Source organism: Leiobunum rupestre, chromosome 3 (genome assembly GCF_980474605.1).
Source record: "Leiobunum rupestre chromosome 3, qqLeiRupe1.1.hap1, whole genome shotgun sequence".
Classification (NCBI taxonomy): Eukaryota; Metazoa; Arthropoda; class Arachnida; order Opiliones; family Sclerosomatidae; genus Leiobunum; species Leiobunum rupestre.
In genome coordinates, this window is record NC_143386.1 from 39,434,505 (window position 1) to 39,455,893 (window position 21,389).

The 21,389-nt window shown below is 42.2% G+C and overlaps 2 protein-coding genes across 2 annotated transcripts; both read left to right on the forward strand.

The window, feature by feature from the left end:
* Positions 1-48: 48 nt before the first annotated feature.
* LOC149951741 (uncharacterized) lies at positions 49-1,385 on the forward strand. The gene is made up of 3 exons (XM_090169659.1): positions 49-643; positions 716-838; positions 901-1,385. The coding sequence occupies exons 1-3, from the start codon at positions 49-51 to the stop codon at positions 1,383-1,385; spliced, it is 1,203 nt and encodes a 400-aa protein (XP_090025785.1).
* A 5,645-nt stretch (positions 1,386-7,030) lies between these two features.
* LOC149951742 (uncharacterized) lies at positions 7,031-8,533 on the forward strand. Its single transcript, XM_090168183.1, has one exon. The coding sequence runs from the start codon at positions 7,133-7,135 to the stop codon at positions 8,423-8,425; it is 1,293 nt and encodes a 430-aa protein (XP_090024309.1). The 5' UTR covers positions 7,031-7,132; the 3' UTR covers positions 8,426-8,533.
* Positions 8,534-21,389: the final 12,856 nt, after the last annotated feature.

A 21,389-nucleotide genomic window follows, 5' to 3' on the forward strand; every position in this document is an offset into this window, starting at 1 on the left:
AGCCAATTTTTTAATTGAACAATGGTTTTCCCAACGAGCTTTGAAAAAATGAATGTAAGAAGAGCAGTACTATTATTCTCTCATCCGATGACAGCAGCTTTAAAAACAACTCTAAGGCTCAATACGTGCAAACCTGAAGAACGAGCTGATTTGGAATGTACAATCTACTTTATGGAGATGGTCCGCAAATGGTTTGAAGTACATGACATTCACAACAAGACTTATGCCATACATATGAGAAATGAGAATAAACTCCCCTTCGAATCTATTGATGATGAAAGGCTTGTTTGGCTCGCTGAAGAAATTCTACCTTTTATCGAAGCTATTCAAACTAATGCACAAGCGTATGACAAATCAGACTGTTTCACAGATGAGACGTATGAAGCTCTAGTCGTTACCACCAAATCCACTATTTCACTTGTAAAATATTTATTGGAAAATGGTTTTCATTACATTTTCACTAGAAAATTTTCAAGTGATACCATTGAAGAGACGTTTAGTCATATAAGGAGTAGTGGAGGATTCAACGATCAAATGGATGCCCGTGCCTGCACCCTCAGCATAGAACACCATTTGAAAATTGGAATCTTGAAGGCATCCAGTTCATCAAATTGTGGAAATGGTTCTAAATCAATTGCTAATGGTATATTAGTTTTTATTCAATTTAATATGATAATGTGATTGAGCGTCCTCAAATTTCAAAATTTGTTTCTAGTTGCGTCTGATCACGAAATAAGTCTTGGAGATAGTCATCCAACTGCCACATCAATAGTGTTAATCAAATTGCCTCCTCACCTAACAACCATATTACATGAAATGGAGAAAACAAGTCCAAATGGTAATATTATGATTTTAAAACTCCATAAGTTCAAAAGCAAATGACTTCATTTTAAATTTCAGAAAGCCCTGTTGTCTCAATAAGAAATTGCTCCATTGCTATGGTTGGTGGGTACATAATAAAATGTGCCGAAGAAAGGACTGACTGTGAGTTTTGTCTGGACAAAATGATGCAGCCGCAAAGTAAATCTCCGTTATTTGCTTTAATTAATGCTCAAGATAGAGGAGGCTTGAAATATCCCTCACGAATGATAATTAAATTATTGGCCCTTGTAACGGAATTTGTGCAATCCTCACTCCATTTGTTTCCTCGGGTACAAGTGCTTCAATCATATGTAAGAGAAATTCTACCTTACTTCGAAAAACCCCTAATGTGCAACGAATGCAAGAATTTCTCATCACGGGAAAGTCAAGATTTACGGAAAATCCTTCTAGAGAAGTTCTTGAGAGCTCTTTTAGATAATCACGCTAAAGATGCCTCAGGTCGAAAAGAAAAGAAAAAAAAATTAAACACCAAGCCCTTATCTAGAAAAGTTCTCAAAGTTTGAAATACTAGGAAAAAACTTATATGTATGTGGGTGGTAGGTATGGAATATATCTTTCTACTCCCATTAGTGATATTTTGGAAAACAAGTATCTGATTTCATGTTCCTGTATTAAAAATGTTGATTTTAAAATTTTAATAAACCAATTGAATCAATTATTTGACCATCATGAAACTATCAACTACACATAAACTATATTATATTTAACATAAGCCTTAATAAGAGTAATACATTTATTAATTCACAAATTGTTAAAATTCATAAACTGAAGTTGGCTAATATTGGCCGTGTAGATGAACTAATACATTTTCAGGACCAATGCGAACGAAACTTAAAATTTAAACGCAATGGAAACGAACGCCATCTATTGGGAAAAATAGGAAACTTCAAACAGGGGGGGAATAACTCGTAGTACAATGCTCAGGAAAGAGGGAACCCAGGCCTTGATATAACGGAGGCAACGCTGCTATACACGGTGTGCAAGTTTCAACTCTGTAATTTAAACGGGGGGTGCTAAATCCCCCTTTTTCTGATTTTGAGCGTTGATTTACGCACTCTAATTATTACCGAACTAACGACGGTGACATAAAAATTTATTTAATTTTTAAAATACGTATTTATCTTACTTTTAATGGTGTGACAGATTATGGCGCCCTAGAAAAATTAGGGGCCCTTGGGCGCCACTTAAACCACATTTCCGCTGGCGTTCGTTTTTGCCTTACGCAGAGTGCGTAACTTACTTCTCGAAGCTGCGTATGGCCAGAAGAAATAAATAAGTGTGACACTTACGCAGAATGCGTAACTTACTTCACGAAGCTGCGTATGGCCAGAAGAAATAAATAAATGTGACACTTACGCAGAGTGCGTAACTTACTTCATGAAGCTGCGTATGGCCAGAAGAAATAAATAAGTGTGACACTTACGCAGAGTGCGTAATTTACTTCTCGAAGCCGCGTATGGCCAGAAGATATTAATAAGTGTGACACTTACGCAGAGTTTGTAACTTACATCTCGAAGCCGCGTATGGCCAGAAGAAATAAATAAGTGTGACACTTACTCAGAGAGCGTGACTTACATATCGAAGCCGTGTATGGCCAGAAGTAACAAGTAAGTGTGACACTTATTTATCGAAGCCGTGTATGGCCAGAAGTAACAAGTAAGTGTGACACTTATTTGTCGAAGCCGTGTATGGCCAGAAGTAACAAGTAAGTGTGACACTTATTTATCGAAGCCGTGTATGGCCAGAAGATATAAATAAGTGTGACACTTACGCACAGTGCGTAACTTACTTCATGAAGCTGCGTATGGCCAGAGGAAATAAATAAGTGTGACACTTACGCAGAGTGCGTAACTTACTTCTCGAAGCCGCGTATGGCCAGAAGATATTAATAAGTGTGACACTTACGCAGAGTTTGTAACTTACATCTCGAAGCCGCGTATGGCCAGAAGAAATAAATAAGTGTGACACTTACTCAGAGAGCGTGACTTACATATCGAAGCCGTGTATGGCCAGAAGTAACAAGTAAGTGTGACACTTATTTATCGAAGCCGTGTATGGCCAGAAGTAACAAGTAAGTGTGACACTTATTTGTCGAAGCCGTGTATTGCCAGAAGTAACAAGTAAGTGTGACACTTATTTATCGAAGCCGTGTATGGCCAGAAGATATAAATAAGTGTGACACTTACGCACAGTGCGTAACTTACTTCACGAAGCCGCGTATGGCCAGAAGAAATTAATAAGTGTGATACTTACGCAGAGTGCGTAACTTACTTCTCGAAGCCGCGTATGGCCAGAAGATATTAATAAGTGTGACACTTACGCAGAGTGCGTAACTTACTTCTCGAAGCCGCGTATGGCCAGAAGTAACAAGTAAGTGTGACACTTATTTATCGAAGCCGTGTATGGCCAGAAGTAACAAATAAGTGTGACACTTATTTATCGAAGCCGCCAACGCTATTTGCGTGCGATTTGAGGTATAACTTTGAAACTTGATGTAGTTATTAGTATGGGTATTGCGGATATTTAACCAAACTTAATTTTAATTTAACCAAGGCTACGCTTGTTTTGGCCAAATTTTAACGCTGTTCGCGTGCGATTTCAGGTATAACTCTGAAACTTAAATAAGTGTGACACTTACGCAGAGTGCGAGACTTACATATCGAAGCCGTGTATGGCCTGAAGTAACAAATAAGTGTGACACTTATTTATCGAAGCCGCCAACGCTATTTGCGTGCGATTTGAGGTATAACTTTGAAACTTGATGCAGTTATTAGGACGGGTAGTGCGGACATTTTACCTAACTTAATTTTAAATTAACGAAGGCTCAGCATTTTTACGCAGTCTTATCATTTTGGATCCGATTGACTTTTAAATTCCGTTTCATTTTTAATCTATACAGGGTCTTTTTTTTTGCTCGGAAAAGTGTTTTTTTTTTCAAAAACTATTTATAGTACCGATTTCAAATTTGGAAGGTCAATTCTCTATACCGGGGGACATCAGTTTGAGAAATTTGAGCGTTTTTGGTAATGTTTTTCACCAATTTTGAAAAATTATTTTTCGACCACTAGGTGCGAGATAAAAAATTTCTATTATAAAGTTGTAGGCCGTCATCGAAAACCCTTAAAAATTGTTCACTCGACGAAAAACAACTTATTTATCAGTGAAAATTCGAGCTTGAAAAATTTACAAGTTGGAGAAGCCAAATTACGATTGTTTGAAACAATTAAGTTCTCAAACGCTTTCTCTACCATTTCTGGTGTGACGTCTCGGCAAGCACTGATTATTCGTCTAATGAGTTCCTCCCTAGTTTCAATGGGCGTGGCGTATACCTTTGCTTTAACGAATCCCCAGAGAAAATAATCCAGCGGTGTTAGGTCAGGTGACCTTGCTGGCCAATGCACTGGACCATTTCTCCCTATCCACCTTTCAGGAAACTCGTTGTTGAGGTGCTCGGTTACTTGCCGGGAAAAATGCGGAGGGGCGCCATCTTGCTGAAACCACAACTGACGTCTTTCAGCCAATGGAAGGTCGTCGATTGCGTCACTCAGTTCGTTCTGTAGAAAATGTAAATACCTTTGGCCGTTGAGGTTCGTCGGCAGGAAAAAGGGACCAATCAAACGGTTTCCAACAAGTCCAACCCAAACATTGACCCGTTCAAATTGAACCTGGTGATGATATTCAAAACCCCAATGTGGGTTGATGTCAGACCAAAGATGGCTGTTTTGATGATTAAAGGGCCCATCTCTAGAAAATGACGCTTCGTCGGAGAACAAAACATGGCGCAAAAATTGTCTATCTTCTTGGACAGCATTTAGTAACCAGTTGCTAAATTCATAACGTCTTTGATGGTCTCCGTCAATTAGTCCTTGGTGGAGCGTAGCTCTGTATGGGTGATAGCGATTCTTACGAAGAATTTTCCACACACGATTTGCAGAACAACCCAAATCAGCAGCGGCGTTAGCGCAACTGTGACGAGGATATGCCACAAAGTACGCGAGTACATTGTTCTCGAAGTCTAAATCCGGTTGACCCAATCCGCGAAACCTAGGTTGCAAGTTACCAAATTGATTGAAATCGTGAATTGCTCGTCTTACTGTATTTACAGATGGTGCTCCATTTGGATGTCTTTCTGCGAAGATTTCAGTCACTCTTCTAAGGTTTTGCGCTGTAAATGGCAACTATCTCGGTACGCTCAGCTACTGAATAACGAGGCATTGTTCGAAATATTATCAAACACTGATAATAATCTCCCAAAGTTTTCCTTTAAATACCCAATGCATGTTTAGGATTGACCTATAGCCTCGTGTTTTTTAAATCCGGTCGTTTTTTTAACCAAAGTTTCAACTGGATTAGGTAATTCGGTTTCAATTATCGTTTCAAACAATCGTAATTTGGCTTCACCAACTTGTAAATTTTTCAAGCTCGAATTTTCACTGATAAATAAATTGTTTTTCGTCGAGTGAACAATTTTTAAGGGTTTTCGATGACGGCCTACAACTTTATAATAGAAATTTTTTATCTCGCACCTAGTGGTCGAAAAATAATTTTTCAAAATTGGTGAAAATCATTACCGAAAACGCTCAAATTTCTCAAACTGATGTCCCCCGGTATAGAGAATTGACCTTCCAAATTTGAAATCGGTACTATAAATAGTTTTTGAAAAAAAACACTTTTCCGAGCAAAAAAAAAGACCCTGTATAAAGCGTTATTAATAGATTATTTTCGATAGGATTTGAGAAACTGAACACAAACTTTGCGTCAGGCGTAAGCTTCTTTATCTGTAGTCTATGCTTAACCGTTTTGACAAACGCCAAGGCTTAGAGAAAAATTAATAATCTTCGTAGTTCCTATTGGATTTAAAATATGGGGCTTAAACTTTGAATATAGGTAAAGGTGGTTACGTTTGGCACTATGCTTAACCATATTAACATGCGCCAAGGCTTATAGATCCTACACGAATTTTCTTCGTAGTTATGACTGGATTTGAGATACGGTGCTCAAACTTTTAAATTCATGAGTTTTATTGATATCCGCCATTTTCCAAAATGGTGTCGGATTACTATAAAAATCTATAGTACAAATTCATTCGGGCAGATAATGTAACGTAAAATCTTAAGTTAATCGGATTTAAACTACCTAACTTATTGCACCATGATTTATATTTGTATCCGCCATTTTATAAAATGGCGTCGTTTTTCTATCGAAATCTAAAAATCTGTCTACATCGTTCAGATAATGTAATGTAGCAATTTTAAGATTTATCGGCGAAAATATATGGCAGTTATCACGGTATAAGTTTTACAAATATTTTGTATTATACCTAAAATTTCGACGTATTTATTCAAATTAGCTCGAGCTCACCCTAAATGGTTTTTATTCCCCCCTATTTGTCCAAAGTAATACAAAAATGTAAAATTTACAATTTTTTTTAAAAATTGTTTTTTTTTTAATTACTGGAGTTTTGCAAAGGGGGGGACCCCTTAGAATTTGTAATTTTCGCATGTTATTTGACATAGACTTTTTCTCATGTTATGTTGTCAAAAACATTTTTGGTTGCCATGGCAAAACGGAAGCCCAGCGTAACTTTTCCTTTTAACGGGTTTCATGTTACATCTAGGTCTAACAATCCTCCAACTTTGAACGAAATCGGTGAGAACCACCTCGGGTCGTCTCCTCGTAAGTCGAAAATGCCGCGAAATTTATATTTGCGAACAATATAGGCTAAACATGGAATGAAAACTTTTTTTTTCTTTTTTTCGGAAATAATCCGGAAAAAGGCCTCGGTAATTTTCTGTGGAAAATATCCTGACTTACAACTCTAGTTTGTCCGCTTTTACTCCCAACAAAATATTTTGAGATATCTTGCCAATAAAATGATAAAACCTACCAAAGGAGTTATCCTGTAGATGGACGTAAAAATTATAAATTTTTGGGAATTTACGCTGTGGAACAGAAACGAATCTATGCGGTTTCTGTCTCGTGTTAGCCAACATATTGTTAAAAATGTTGGCTCGCGTGAGTCGAACATAAATGTTGTCATAGAAATCTTACTCTTACGATAGCTGGCCGCCGAATCACTATTTTCTTATGGCTTTTTATTTAAATTTAACTGTATTTCTGTATTTCAGGGATTTTTAGAAGTGGTTTCCTCAATAATGAACAATAGAAGACTTTCTGGTTGTATTTGTGAGACAAATTCATAATTCCAAAAGAAACTTTGAACCAAACTTGTAAAGCGTGATTGTGCCAAATGAGTGGCCGAGAAGATAAGAAGTTCCAGTGCACAGAGTGCGTTTACGCCACTAGCCACAAGGGTACTTTAATTCGCCACAGAAGAACTCACTCGGGCGAAAAACCATTTCAATGCGACCAGTGTAGGTACACGTCTGCACAGAAGGGTCATTTGATTGTCCACAAAAGAACTCACTCGGGCGAAAAACCCTTTCAGTGTGACCAGTGTAGCTACGCGTCTGCACGTATGGGTGGTTTGATTGTCCACAAAAGAACTCACTCAGGTGAAAATCCATTTCAGTGTGACCAGTGTAGGTACGCGTCTGCACGTAAAACTGATTTGGTTGCCCACAAAAGAACTCACTCCGGCGAAAAACCTTTTCAATGCGACCAGTGTGGGTACGCGTCTGCACAGAAGTGTCATTTGATTGTCCACGAAAGAACTCACTCGGGCGAAAAACCATTTCAGTGCGACCAGTGTAGGTACGCGTCTACACAGAAGGGTGCTTTGATCCTCCACAAAATAACTCACTCCGGCGAAAAACCATTTCAGTGTGACCAATGTAGGTACGCGTCTGCACAGAAGAGTCATTTGATTACCCACAAAAGAATTCATTCCGGCGAAAAACCATTTCAATGCGACCAGTGTAGCTTCGCATCTGCAACGAAGGGTAATTTGATGAGCCACAAAAGTAGACACTCGAACGAGAAGCCCTTTGGATGTTCAAAGTGCCTATATTGGGCCGAACGTAATAGCAATGTACTTGCACACGAAAAAGCACGTCACTCTGAGGGAGAAAAGGCTCACAAATGCCGCAGTTGCGACCGGGTCTTCGCTACCAGCCAAACCCTCGAAAGTCACCTTCGAAGTCATGGTACTTCTGGAAACCAAATTGTTGCTTCGCACAGTCACCGCCAAAAACCAGTGCACCAATCACACCAACGTCGTCAAATGGGCGGTAGATATTGTTTGGTGCAACTGCGACGTTTGACGAAGGAGAAGTTGGAATCTCTATCTGAAAAGCCCCATCACATCTACGCCGTAAAAGCGGAAGTCGGCGAACCTGACGCAGTCCCCACAACCATTAAGAGAGAAATGGTTTCAGACTTTGAATGTCTCAACATCGAGGCCAGCATCGTCAAACGAGAGCCTAATTATAACTTCATCGACCAATTTTCGATTTCGTCAGTCTTCAGGAGTGAAGAGTTGGAAATTCGCCCAGTTGCGGACCATAACGAGGGTGACCCAACGAACCCAGACATCACGATCAAGATCGAGTTTCGTCCCGAAAAAGAAAACCAACCTTTTTAATCTAAACCAACGAAAGAAATGTTAATTTAAGTATATTTCATAAACTTAAAATGTCTTCAAAACAACTCATTTGGTGAACGTATTTATGTACGTATTTTGCATTTGTTAACTCTTTCAGACATTTTTCTTAAATTGATGGAGTTGGACAAATGTCGCCCAGTTACGATCAATGTAAAGGTTCCACCCCATGAAAAATGTCGCCCAGTTACGATCAATGTAAAGGTTCCACCCCATGAAAAATGTCGCCCAGTTACGATCAATGTAAAGGTTCCACCCCATGAAAAATGTCGCCCAGTTACGATCAATGTAAAGGTTCCACCCCATGAAAAATGTCGCCCAGTTACGATCAATGTAAAGGTTCCACCCCATGAAAAATGTCGCCCAGTTACGATCAATGTAAAGGTTCCACCCCATGAAAAATGTCGCCCAGTTACGATCAATGTAAAGGTTCCACCCCATGAAAAATGTCGCCCAGTTACGATCAATGTAAAGGTTCCACCCCATGAAAAATGTCGCCCAGTTACGATCAATGTAAAGGTTCCACCCCATGAAAAATGTCGCCCAGTTACGATCAATGTAAAGGTTCCACCCCATGAAAAATGTCGCCCAGTTACGATCAATGTAAAGGTTCCACCCCATGAAAAATGTCGCCCAGTTACGATCAATGTAAAGGTTCCACCCCATGAAAAATGTCGCCCAGTTACGATCAATGTAAAGGTTCCACCCCATGAAAAATGTCGCCCAGTTACGATCAATGTAAAGGTTCCACCCCATGAAAAATGTCGCCCAGTTACGATCAATGTAAAGGTTCCACCCCATGAAAAATGTCGCCCAGTTACGATCAATGTAAAGGTTCCACCCCATGAAAAATGTCGCCCAGTTACGATCAATGTAAAGGTTCCACCCCATGAAAAATGTCGCCCAGTTACGATCAATGTAAAGGTTCCACCCCATGAAAAATGTCGCCCAGTTACGATCAATGTAAAGGTTCCACCCCATGAAAAGTGTCGCCCAGTTACGATCAATGTAAAGGTTCCACCCCATGAAAAATGTCGCCCAGTTACGATCAATGTAAAGGTTCCACCCCATGAAAAATGTCGCCCAGTTACGATCAATGTAAAGGTTCCACCCCATGAAAAATGTCGCCCAGTTACGATCAATGTAAAGGTTCCACCCCATGAAAAATGTCGCCCAGTTACGATCAATGTAAAGGTTCCACCCCATGAAAAATGTCGCCCAGTTACGATCAATGTAAAGGTTCCACCCCATGAAAAATGTCGCCCAGTTACGATCAATGTAAAGGTTCCACCCCATGAAAAATGTCGCCCAGTTACGATCAATGTAAAGGTTCCACCCCATGAAAAATGTCGCCCAGTTACGATCAATGTAAAGGTTCCACCCCATGAAAAATGTCGCCCAGTTACGATCAATGTAAAGGTTCCACCCCATGAAAAATGTCGCCCAGTTACGATCAATGTAAAGGTTCCACCCCATGAAAAATGTCGCCCAGTTACGATCAATGTAAAGGTTCCACCCCATGAAAAATGTCGCCCAGTTACGATCAATGTAAAGGTTCCACCCCATGAAAAATGTCGCCCAGTTACGATCAATGTAAAGGTTCCACCCCATGAAAAATGTCGCCCAGTTACGATCAATGTAAAGGTTCCACCCCATGAAAAATGTCGCCCAGTTACGATCAATGTAAAGGTTCCACCCCATGAAAAATGTCGCCCAGTTACGATCAATGTAAAGGTTCCACCCCATGAAAAATGTCGCCCAGTTACGATCAATGTAAAGGTTCCACCCCATGAAAAATGTCGCCCAGTTACGATCAATGTAAAGGTTCCACCCCATGAAAAATGTCGCCCAGTTACGATCAATGTAAAGGTTCCACCCCATGAAAAATGTCGCCCAGTTACGATCAATGTAAAGGTTCCACCCCATGAAAAATGTCGCCCAGTTACGATCAATGTAAAGGTTCCACCCCATGAAAAATGTCGCCCAGTTACGATCAATGTAAAGGTTCCACCCCATGAAAAATGTCGCCCAGTTACGATCAATGTAAAGGTTCCACCCCATGAAAAATGTCGCCCAGTTACGATCAATGTAAAGGTTCCACCCCATGAAAAATGTCGCCCAGTTACGATCAATGTAAAGGTTCCACCCCATGAAAAGTGTCGCCCAGTTACGATCAATGTAAAGGTTCCACCCCATGAAAAATGTCGCCCAGTTACGATCAATGTAAAGGTTCCACCCCATGAAAAATGTCGCCCAGTTACGATCAATGTAAAGGTTCCACCCCATGAAAAATGTCGCCCAGTTACGATCAATGTAAAGGTTCCACCCCATGAAAAATGTCGCCCAGTTACGATCAATGTAAAGGTTCCACCCCATGAAAAATGTCGCCCAGTTACGATCAATGTAAAGGTTCCACCCCATGAAAAATGTCGCCCAGTTACGATCAATGTAAAGGTTCCACCCCATGAAAAATGTCGCCCAGTTACGATCAATGTAAAGGTTCCACCCCATGAAAAATGTCGCCCAGTTACGATCAATGTAAAGGTTCCACCCCATGAAAAATGTCGCCCAGTTACGATCAATGTAAAGGTTCCACCCCATGAAAAATGTCGCCCAGTTACGATCAATGTAAAGGTTCCACCCCATGAAAAATGTCGCCCAGTTACGATCAATGTAAAGGTTCCACCCCATGAAAAATGTCGCCCAGTTACGATCAATGTAAAGGTTCCACCCCATGAAAAATGTCGCCCAGTTACGATCAATGTAAAGGTTCCACCCCATGAAAAATGTCGCCCAGTTACGATCAATGTAAAGGTTCCACCCCATGAAAAATGTCGCCCAGTTACGATCAATGTAAAGGTTCCACCCCATGAAAAATGTCGCCCAGTTACGATCAATGTAAAGGTTCCACCCCATGAAAAATGTCGCCCAGTTACGATCAATGTAAAGGTTCCACCCCATGAAAAATGTCGCCCAGTTACGATCAATGTAAAGGTTCCACCCCATGAAAAGTGTCGCCCAGTTACGATCAATGTAAAGGTTCCACCCCATGAAAAATGTCGCCCAGTTACGATCAATGTAAAGGTTCCACCCCATGAAAAATGTCGCCCAGTTACGATCAATGTAAAGGTTCCACCCCATGAAAAATGTCGCCCAGTTACGATCAATGTAAAGGTTCCACCCCATGAAAAATGTCGCCCAGTTACGATCAATGTAAAGGTTCCACCCCATGAAAAATGTCGCCCAGTTACGATCAATGTAAAGGTTTCACCCCATGAAAAATGTCGCCCAGTTACGATCAATGTAAAGGTTTCACCCCATGAAAAATGTCGCCCAGTTACGATCAATGTAAAGGTTCCACCCCATGAAAAATGTCGCCCAGTTACGATCAATGTAAAGGTTCCACCCCATGAAAAATGTCGCCCAGTTACGATCAATGTAAAGGTTCCACCCCATGAAAAATGTCGCCCAGTTACGATCAATGTAAAGGTTCCACCCCATGAAAAATGTCGCCCAGTTACGATCAATGTAAAGGTTCCACCCCATGAAAAATGTCGCCCAGTTACGATCAATGTAAAGGTTTCACCCCATGAAAAATGTCGCCCAGTTACGATCAATGTAAAGGTTTCACCCCATGAAAAATGTCGCCCAGTTACGATCAATGTAAAGGTTCCACCCCATGAAAAATGTCGCCCAGTTACGATCAATGTAGAGGCTCCACCCCATGAAAAATGTCGCCCAGTTACGATCAATGTAAAGGTTCCACCCCATGAAAAATGTCGCCCAGTTACGATCAATGTAAAGGTTTCACCCCATGAAAAATGTCGCCCAGTTACGATCAATGTAGAGGCTCCACCCCATGAAAAATGTCGCCCAGTTACGATCAATGTAAAGGTTCCACCCCATGAAAAATGTCGCCCAGTTACGATCAATGTAAAGGTTCCACCCCATGAAAAATGTCGCCCAGTTACGATCAATGTAGAGGCTCCACCCCATGAAAAATGTCGCCCAGTTACGATCAATGTAGAGGCTCCACCCCATGAAAAATGTCGCCCAGTTACGATCAATGTAAAGGTTCCACCCCATGAAAAATGTCGCCCAGTTACGATCAATGTAAAGGTTTCACCCCATGAAAAATGTCGCCCAGTTACGATCAATGTAAAGGTTCCACCCCATGAAAAATGTCGCCCAGTTACGATCAATGTAGAGGCTCCACCCCATGAAAAATGTCGCCCAGTTACGATCAATGTAAAGGTTCCACCCCATGAAAAATGTCGCCCAGTTACGATCAATGTAAAGGTTCCACCCCATGAAAAATGTCGCCCAGTTACGATCAATGTAAAGGTTCCACCCCATGAAAAATGTCGCCCAGTTACGATCAATGTAAAGGTTTCACCCCATGAAAAATGTCGCCCAGTTACGATCAATGTAAAGGTTTCACCCCATGAAAAATGTCGCCCAGTTACGATCAATGTAAAGGTTCCACCCCATGAAAAATGTCGCCCAGTTACGATCAATGTAAAGGTTCCACCCCATGAAAAATGTCGCCCAGTTACGATCAATGTAGAGGCTCCACCCCATGAAAAATGTCGCCCAGTTACGATCAATGTAGAGGCTCCACCCCATGAAAAATGTCGCCCAGTTACGATCAATGTAAAGGTTCCACCCCATGAAAAATGTCGCCCAGTTACGATCAATGTAAAGGTTTCACCCCATGAAAAATGTCGCCCAGTTACGATCAATGTAAAGGTTCCACCCCATGAAAAATGTCGCCCAGTTACGATCAATGTAAAGGTTCCACCCCATGAAAAATGTCGCCCAGTTACGATCAATGTAGAGGCTCCACCCCATGAAAAATGTCGCCCAGTTACGATCAATGTAAAGGTTCCACCCCATGAAAAATGTCGCCCAGTTACGATCAATGTAAAGGTTTCACCCCATGAAAAATGTCGCCCAGTTACGATCAATGTAAAGGTTCCACCCCATGAAAAATGTCGCCCAGTTACGATCAATGTAGAGGCTCCACCCCATGAAAAATGTCGCCCAGTTACGATCAATGTAAAGGTTCCACCCCATGAAAAATGTCGCCCAGTTACGATCAATGTAAAGGTTCCACCCCATGAAAAATGTCGCCCAGTTACGATCAATGTAAAGGTTCCACCCCATGAAAAATGTCGCCCAGTTACGATCAATGTAAAGGTTTCACCCCATGAAAAATGTCGCCCAGTTACGATCAATGTAAAGGTTTCACCCCATGAAAAATGTCGCCCAGTTACGATCAATGTAAAGGTTCCACCCCATGAAAAATGTCGCCCAGTTACGATCAATGTAAAGGTTCCACCCCATGAAAAATGTCGCCCAGTTACGATCAATGTAAAGGTTCCACCCCATGAAAAATGTCGCCCAGTTACGATCAATGTAAAGGTTTCACCCCATGAAAAATGTCGCCCAGTTACGATCAATGTAAAGGTTTCACCCCATGAAAAATGTCGCCCAGTTACGATCAATGTAAAGGTTCCACCCCATGAAAAATGTCGCCCAGTTACGATCAATGTAAAGGTTCCACCCCATGAAAAATGTCGCCCAGTTACGATCAATGTAAAGGTTTCACCCCATGAAAAATGTCGCCCAGTTACGATCAATGTAAAGGTTCCACCCCATGAAAAATGTCGCCCAGTTACGATCAATGTAGAGGCTCCACCCCATGAAAAATGTCGCCCAGTTACGATCAATGTAAAGGTTCCACCCCATGAAAAATGTCGCCCAGTTACGATCAATGTAGAGGCTCCACCCCATGAAAAATGTCGCCCAGTTACGATCAATGTAGAGGCTCCACCCCATGAAAAATGTCGCCCAGTTACGATCAATGTAAAGGTTCCACCCCATGAAAAATGTCGCCCAGTTACGATCAATGTAAAGGTTCCACCCCATGAAAAATGTCGCCCAGTTACGATCAATGTAAAGGTTCCACCCCATGAAAAATGTCGCCCAGTTACGATCAATGTAAAGGTTTCACCCCATGAAAAATGTCGCCCAGTTACGATCAATGTAAAGGTTTCACCCCATGAAAAATGTAGCCCAGTTACGATCAATGTAAAGGTTCCACCCCATGAAAAATGTCGCCCAGTTACGATCAATGTAAAGGTTCCACCCCATGAAAAATGTCGCCCAGTTACGATCAATGTAGAGGCTCCACCCCATGAAAAATGTCGCCCAGTTACGATCAATGTAGAGGCTCCACCCCATGAAAAATGTCGCCCAGTTACGATCAATGTAAAGGTTCCACCCCATGAAAAATGTCGCCCAGTTACGATCAATGTAAAGGTTTCACCCCATGAAAAATGTCGCCCAGTTACGATCAATGTAAAGGTTCCACCCCATGAAAAATGTCGCCCAGTTACGATCAATGTAAAGGTTCCACCCCATGAAAAATGTCGCCCAGTTACGATCAATGTAGAGGCTCCACCCCATGAAAAATGTCGCCCAGTTACGATCAATGTAAAGGTTCCACCCCATGAAAAATGTCGCCCAGTTACGATCAATGTAAAGGTTTCACCCCATGAAAAATGTCGCCCAGTTACGATCAATGTAAAGGTTCCACCCCATGAAAAATGTCGCCCAGTTACGATCAATGTAGAGGCTCCACCCCATGAAAAATGTCGCCCAGTTACGATCAATGTAAAGGTTCCACCCCATGAAAAATGTCGCCCAGTTACGATCAATGTAAAGGTTCCACCCCATGAAAAATGTCGCCCAGTTACGATCAATGTAAAGGTTCCACCCCATGAAAAATGTCGCCCAGTTACGATCAATGTAAAGGTTCCACCCCATGAAAAATGTCGCCCAGTTACGATCAATGTAAAGGTTTCACCCCATGAAAAATGTCGCCCAGTTACGATCAATGTAAAGGTTCCACCCCATGAAAAATGTCGCCCAGTTACGATCAATGTAAAGGTTCCACCCCATGAAAAATGTCGCCCAGTTACGATCAATGTAAAGGTTCCACCCCATGAAAAATGTCGCCCAGTTACGATCAATGTAAAGGTTTCACCCCATGAAAAATGTCGCCCAGTTACGATCAATGTAAAGGTTTCACCCCATGAAAAATGTCGCCCAGTTACGATCAATGTAAAGGTTCCACCCCATGAAAAATGTCGCCCAGTTACGATCAATGTAAAGGTTCCACCCCATGAAAAATGTCGCCCAGTTACGATCAATGTAAAGGTTCCACCCCATGAAAAATGTCGCCCAGTTACGATCAATGTAGAGGCTCCACCCCATGAAAAATGTCGCCCAGTTACGATCAATGTAAAGGTTCCACCCCATGAAAAATGTCGCCCAGTTACGATCAATGTAAAGGTTTCACCCCATGAAAAATGTCGCCCAGTTACGATCAATGTAAAGGTTCCACCCCATGAAAAATGTCGCCCAGTTACGATCAATGTAAAGGTTCCACCCCATGAAAAATGTCGCCCAGTTACGATCAATGTAAAGGTTCCACCCCATGAAAAATGTCGCCCAGTTACGATCAATGTAAAGGTTCCACCCCATGAAAAATGTCGCCCAGTTACGATCAATGTAAAGGTTCCACCCCATGAAAAATGTCGCCCAGTTACGATCAATGTAAAGGTTTCACCCCATGAAAAATGTCGCCCAGTTACGATCAATGTAAAGGTTCCACCCCATGAAAAATGTCGCCCAGTTACGATCAATGTAAAGGTTCCACCCCATGAAAAATGTCGCCCAGTTACGATCAATGTAAAGGTTCCACCCCATGAAAAATGTCGCCCAGTTACGATCAATGTAAAGGTTTCACCCCATGAAAAATGTCGCCCAGTTACGATCAATGTAAAGGTTTCACCCCATGAAAAATGTCGCCCAGTTACGATCAATGTAAAGGTTCCACCCCATGAAAAATGTCGCCCAGTTACGATCAATGTAGAGGCTCCACCCCATGAAAAATGTCGCCCAGTTACGATCAATGTAAAGGTTCCACCCCATGAAAAATGTCGCCCAGTTACGATCAATGTAAAGGTTTCACCCCATGAAAAATGTCGCCCAGTTACGATCAATGTAGAGGCTCCACCCCATGAAAAATGTCGCCCAGTTACGATCAATGTAAAGGTTCCACCCCATGAAAAATGTCGCCCAGTTACGATCAATGTAAAGGTTCCACCCCATGAAAAATGTCGCCCAGTTACGATCAATGTAGAGGCTCCACCCCATGAAAAATGTCGCCCAGTTACGATCAATGTAGAGGCTCCACCCCATGAAAAATGTCGCCCAGTTACGATCAATGTAAAGGTTCCACCCCATGAAAAATGTCGCCCAGTTACGATCAATGTAAAGGTTCCACCCCATGAAAAATGTCGCCCAGTTACGATCAATGTAAAGGTTTCACCCCATGAAAAATGTCGCCCAGTTACGATCAATGTAAAGGTTCCACCCCATGAAAAATGTCGCCCAGTTACGATCAATGTAAAGGTTCCACCCCATGAAAAATGTCGCCCAGTTACGATCAATGTAGAGGCTCCACCCCATGAAAAATGTCGCCCAGTTACGATCAATGTAAAGGTTCCACCCCATGAAAAATGTCGCCCAGTTACGATCAATGTAAAGGTTTCACCCCATGAAAAATGTCGCCCAGTTACGATCAATGTAAAGGTTCCACCCCATGAAAAATGTCGCCCAGTTACGATCAATGTAGAGGCTCCACCCCATGAAAAATGTCGCCCAGTTACGATCAATGTAAAGGTTCCACCCCATGAAAAATGTCGCCCAGTTACGATCAATGTAAAGGTTCCACCCCATGAAAAATGTCGCCCAGTTACGATCAATGTAAAGGTTCCACCCCATGAAAAATGTCGCCCAGTTACGATCAATGTAAAGGTTTCACCCCATGAAAAATGTCGCCCAGTTACGATCAATGTAAAGGTTTCACCCCATGAAAAATGTCGCCCAGTTACGATCAATGTAAAGGTTCCACCCCATGAAAAATGTCGCCCAGTTACGATCAATGTAAAGGTTCCACCCCATGAAAAATGTCGCCCAGTTACGATCAATGTAAAGGTTCCACCCCATGAAAAATGTCGCCCAGTTACGATCAATGTAAAGGTTTCACCCCATGAAAAATGTCGCCCAGTTACGATCAATGTAAAGGTTTCACCCCATGAAAAATGTCGCCCAGTTACGATCAATGTAAAGGTTCCACCCCATGAAAAATGTCGCCCAGTTACGATCAATGTAAAGGTTCCACCCCATGAAAAATGTCGCCCAGTTACGATCAATGTAAAGGTTTCACCCCATGAAAAATGTCGCCCAGTTACGATCAATGTAAAGGTTCCACCCCATGAAAAATGTCGCCCAGTTACGATCAATGTAGAGGCTCCACCCCATGAAAAATGTCGCCCAGTTACGATCAATGTAAAGGTTCCACCCCATGAAAAATGTCGCCCAGTTACGATCAATGTAGAGGCTCCACCCCATGAAAAATGTCGCCCAGTTACGATCAATGTAGAGGCTCCACCCCATGAAAAATGTCGCCCAGTTACGATCAATGTAAAGGTTCCACCCCATGAAAAATGTCGCCCAGTTACGATCAATGTAAAGGTTTCACCCCATGAAAAATGTCGCCCAGTTACGATCAATGTAAAGGTTCCACCCCATGAAAAATGTCGCCCAGTTACGATCAATGTAGAGGCTCCACCCCATGAAAAATGTCGCCCAGTTACGATCAATGTAAAGGTTCCACCCCATGAAAAATGTCGCCCAGTTACGATCAATGTAAAGGTTCCACCCCATGAAAAATGTCGCCCAGTTACGATCAATGTAAAGGTTCCACCCCATGAAAAATGTCGCCCAGTTACGATCAATGTAAAGGTTTCACCCCATGAAAAATGTCGCCCAGTTACGATCAATGTAAAGGTTTCACCCCATGAAAAATGTAGCCCAGTTACGATCAATGTAAAGGTTCCACCCCATGAAAAATGTCGCCCAGTTACGATCAATGTAAAGGTTCCACCCCATGAAAAATGTCGCCCAGTTACGATCAATGTAGAGGCTCCACCCCATGAAAAATGTCGCCCAGTTACGATCAATGTAGAGGCTCCACCCCATGAAAAATGTCGCCCAGTTACGATCAATGTAAAGGTTCCACCCCATGAAAAATGTCGCCCAGTTACGATCAATGTAAAGGTTTCACCCCATGAAAAATGTCGCCCAGTTACGATCAATGTAAAGGTTCCACCCCATGAAAAATGTCGCCCAGTTACGATCAATGTAAAGGTTCCACCCCATGAAAAATGTCGCCCAGTTACGATCAATGTAGAGGCTCCACCCCATGAAAAATGTCGCCCAGTTACGATCAATGTAAAGGTTCCACCCCATGAAAAATGTCGCCCAGTTACGATCAATGTAAAGGTTTCACCCCATGAAAAATGTCGCCCAGTTACGATCAATGTAAAGGTTCCACCCCATGAAAAATGTCGCCCAGTTACGATCAATGTAGAGGCTCCACCCCATGAAAAATGTCGCCCAGTTACGATCAATGTAAAGGTTCCACCCCATGAAAAATGTCGCCCAGTTACGATCAATGTAAAGGTTCCACCCCATGAAAAATGTCGCCCAGTTACGATCAATGTAAAGGTTCCACCCCATGAAAAATGTCGCCCAGTTACGATCAATGTAAAGGTTTCACCCCATGAAAAATGTCGCCCAGTTACGATCAATGTAAAGGTTTCACCCCATGAAAAATGTCGCCCAGTTACGATCAATGTAAAGGTTCCACCCCATGAAAAATGTCGCCCAGTTACGATCAATGTAAAGGTTCCACCCCATGAAAAATGTCGCCCAGTTACGATCAATGTAAAGGTTCCACCCCATGAAAAATGTCGCCCAGTTACGATCAATGTAAAGGTTTCACCCCATGAAAAATGTCGCCCAGTTACGATCAATGTAAAGGTTTCACCCCATGAAAAATGTCGCCCAGTTACGATCAATGTAAAGGTTCCACCCCATGAAAAATGTCGCCCAGTTACGATCAATGTAAAGGTTCCACCCCATGAAAAATGTCGCCCAGTTACGATCAATGTAAAGGTTTCACCCCATGAAAAATGTCGCCCAGTTACGATCAATGTAAAGGTTCCACCCCATGAAAAATGTCGCCCAGTTACGATCAATGTAGAGGCTCCACCCCATGAAAAATGTCGCCCAGTTACGATCAATGTAAAGGTTCCACCCCATGAAAAATGTCGCCCAGTTACGATCAATGTAGAGGCTCCACCCCATGAAAAATGTCGCCCAGTTACGATCAATGTAAAGGTTCCACCCCATGAAAAATGTCGCCCAGTTACGATCAATGTAAAGGTTTCACCCCATGAAAAATGTCGCCCAGTTACGATCAATGTAAAGGTTTCACCCCATGAAAAATGTCGCCCAGTTACGATCAATGTAAAGGTTCCACCCCATGAAAAATGTCGCCCAGTTACGATCAATGTAAAGGTTCCACCCCATGAAAAATGTCGCCCAGTTACGATCAATGTAAAGGTTCCACCCCATGAAAAATGTCGCCCAGTTACGATCAATGTAAAGGTTCCACCCCATGAAAAATGTCGCCCAGTTACGATCAATGTAAAGGTTCCACCCCATGAAAAATGTCGCCCAGTTACGATCAATGTAAAGGTTCCACCCCATGAAAAATGTCGCCCAGTTACGATCAATGTAAAGGTTCCACCCCATGAAAAATGTCGCCCAGTTACGATCAATGTAAAGGTTCCACCCCATGAAAAGTGTCGCCCAGTTACGATCAATGTAAAGGTTCCACCCCATGAAAAATGTCGCCCAGTTACGATCAATGTAAAGGTTCCACCCCATGAAAAATGTCGCCCAGTTACGATCAATGTAAAGGTTCCACCCCATGAAAAATGTCGCCCAGTTACGATCAATGTAAAGGTTCCACCCCATGAAAAATGTCGCCCAGTTACGATCAATGTAAAGGTTCCACCCCATGAAAAATGTCGCCCAGTTACGATCAATGTAAAGGTTCCACCCCATGAAAAATGTCGCCCAGTTACGATCAATGTAGAGGCTCCACCCCATGAAAAATGTCGCCCAGTTACGATCAATGTAAAGGTTCCACCCCATGAAAAATGTCGCCCAGTTACGATCAATGTAAAGGTTCCACCCCATGAAAAATGTCGCCCAGTTACGATCAATGTAAAGGTTCCACCCCATGAAAAATGTCGCCCAGTTACGATCAATGTAAAGGTTTCACCCCATGAAAAATGTCGCCCAGTTACGATCAATGTAAAGGTTCCACCCCATGAAAAATGTCGCCCAGTTACGATCAATGTAAAGGTTCCACCCCATGAAAAATGTCGCCCAGTTACGATCAATGTAAAGGTTCCACCCCATGAAAAATGTCGCCCAGTTACGATCAATGTAAAGGTTCCACCCCATGAAAAGTGTCGCCCAGTTACGATCAATGTAAAGGTTCCACCCCATGAAAAATGTCGCCCAGTTACGATCAATGTAAAGGTTCCACCCCATGAAAAATGTCGCCCAGTTACGATCAATGTAAAGGTTCCACCCCATGAAAAATGTCGCCCAGTTACGATCAATGTAAAGGTTCCACCCCATGAAAAATGTCGCCCAGTTACGATCAATGTAAAGGTTCCACCCCATGAAAAATGTCGCCCAGTTACGATCAATGTAAAGGTTCCACCCCATGAAAAATGTCGCCCAGTTACGATCAATGTAGAGGCTCCACCCCATGAAAAATGTCGCCCAGTTACGATCAATGTAAAGGTTCCACCCCATGAAAAATGTCGCCCAGTTACGATCAATGTAAAGGTTCCACCCCATGAAAAATGTCGCCCAGTTACGATCAATGTAAAGGTTCCACCCCATGAAAAATGTCGCCCAGTTACGATCAATGTAAAGGTTTCAC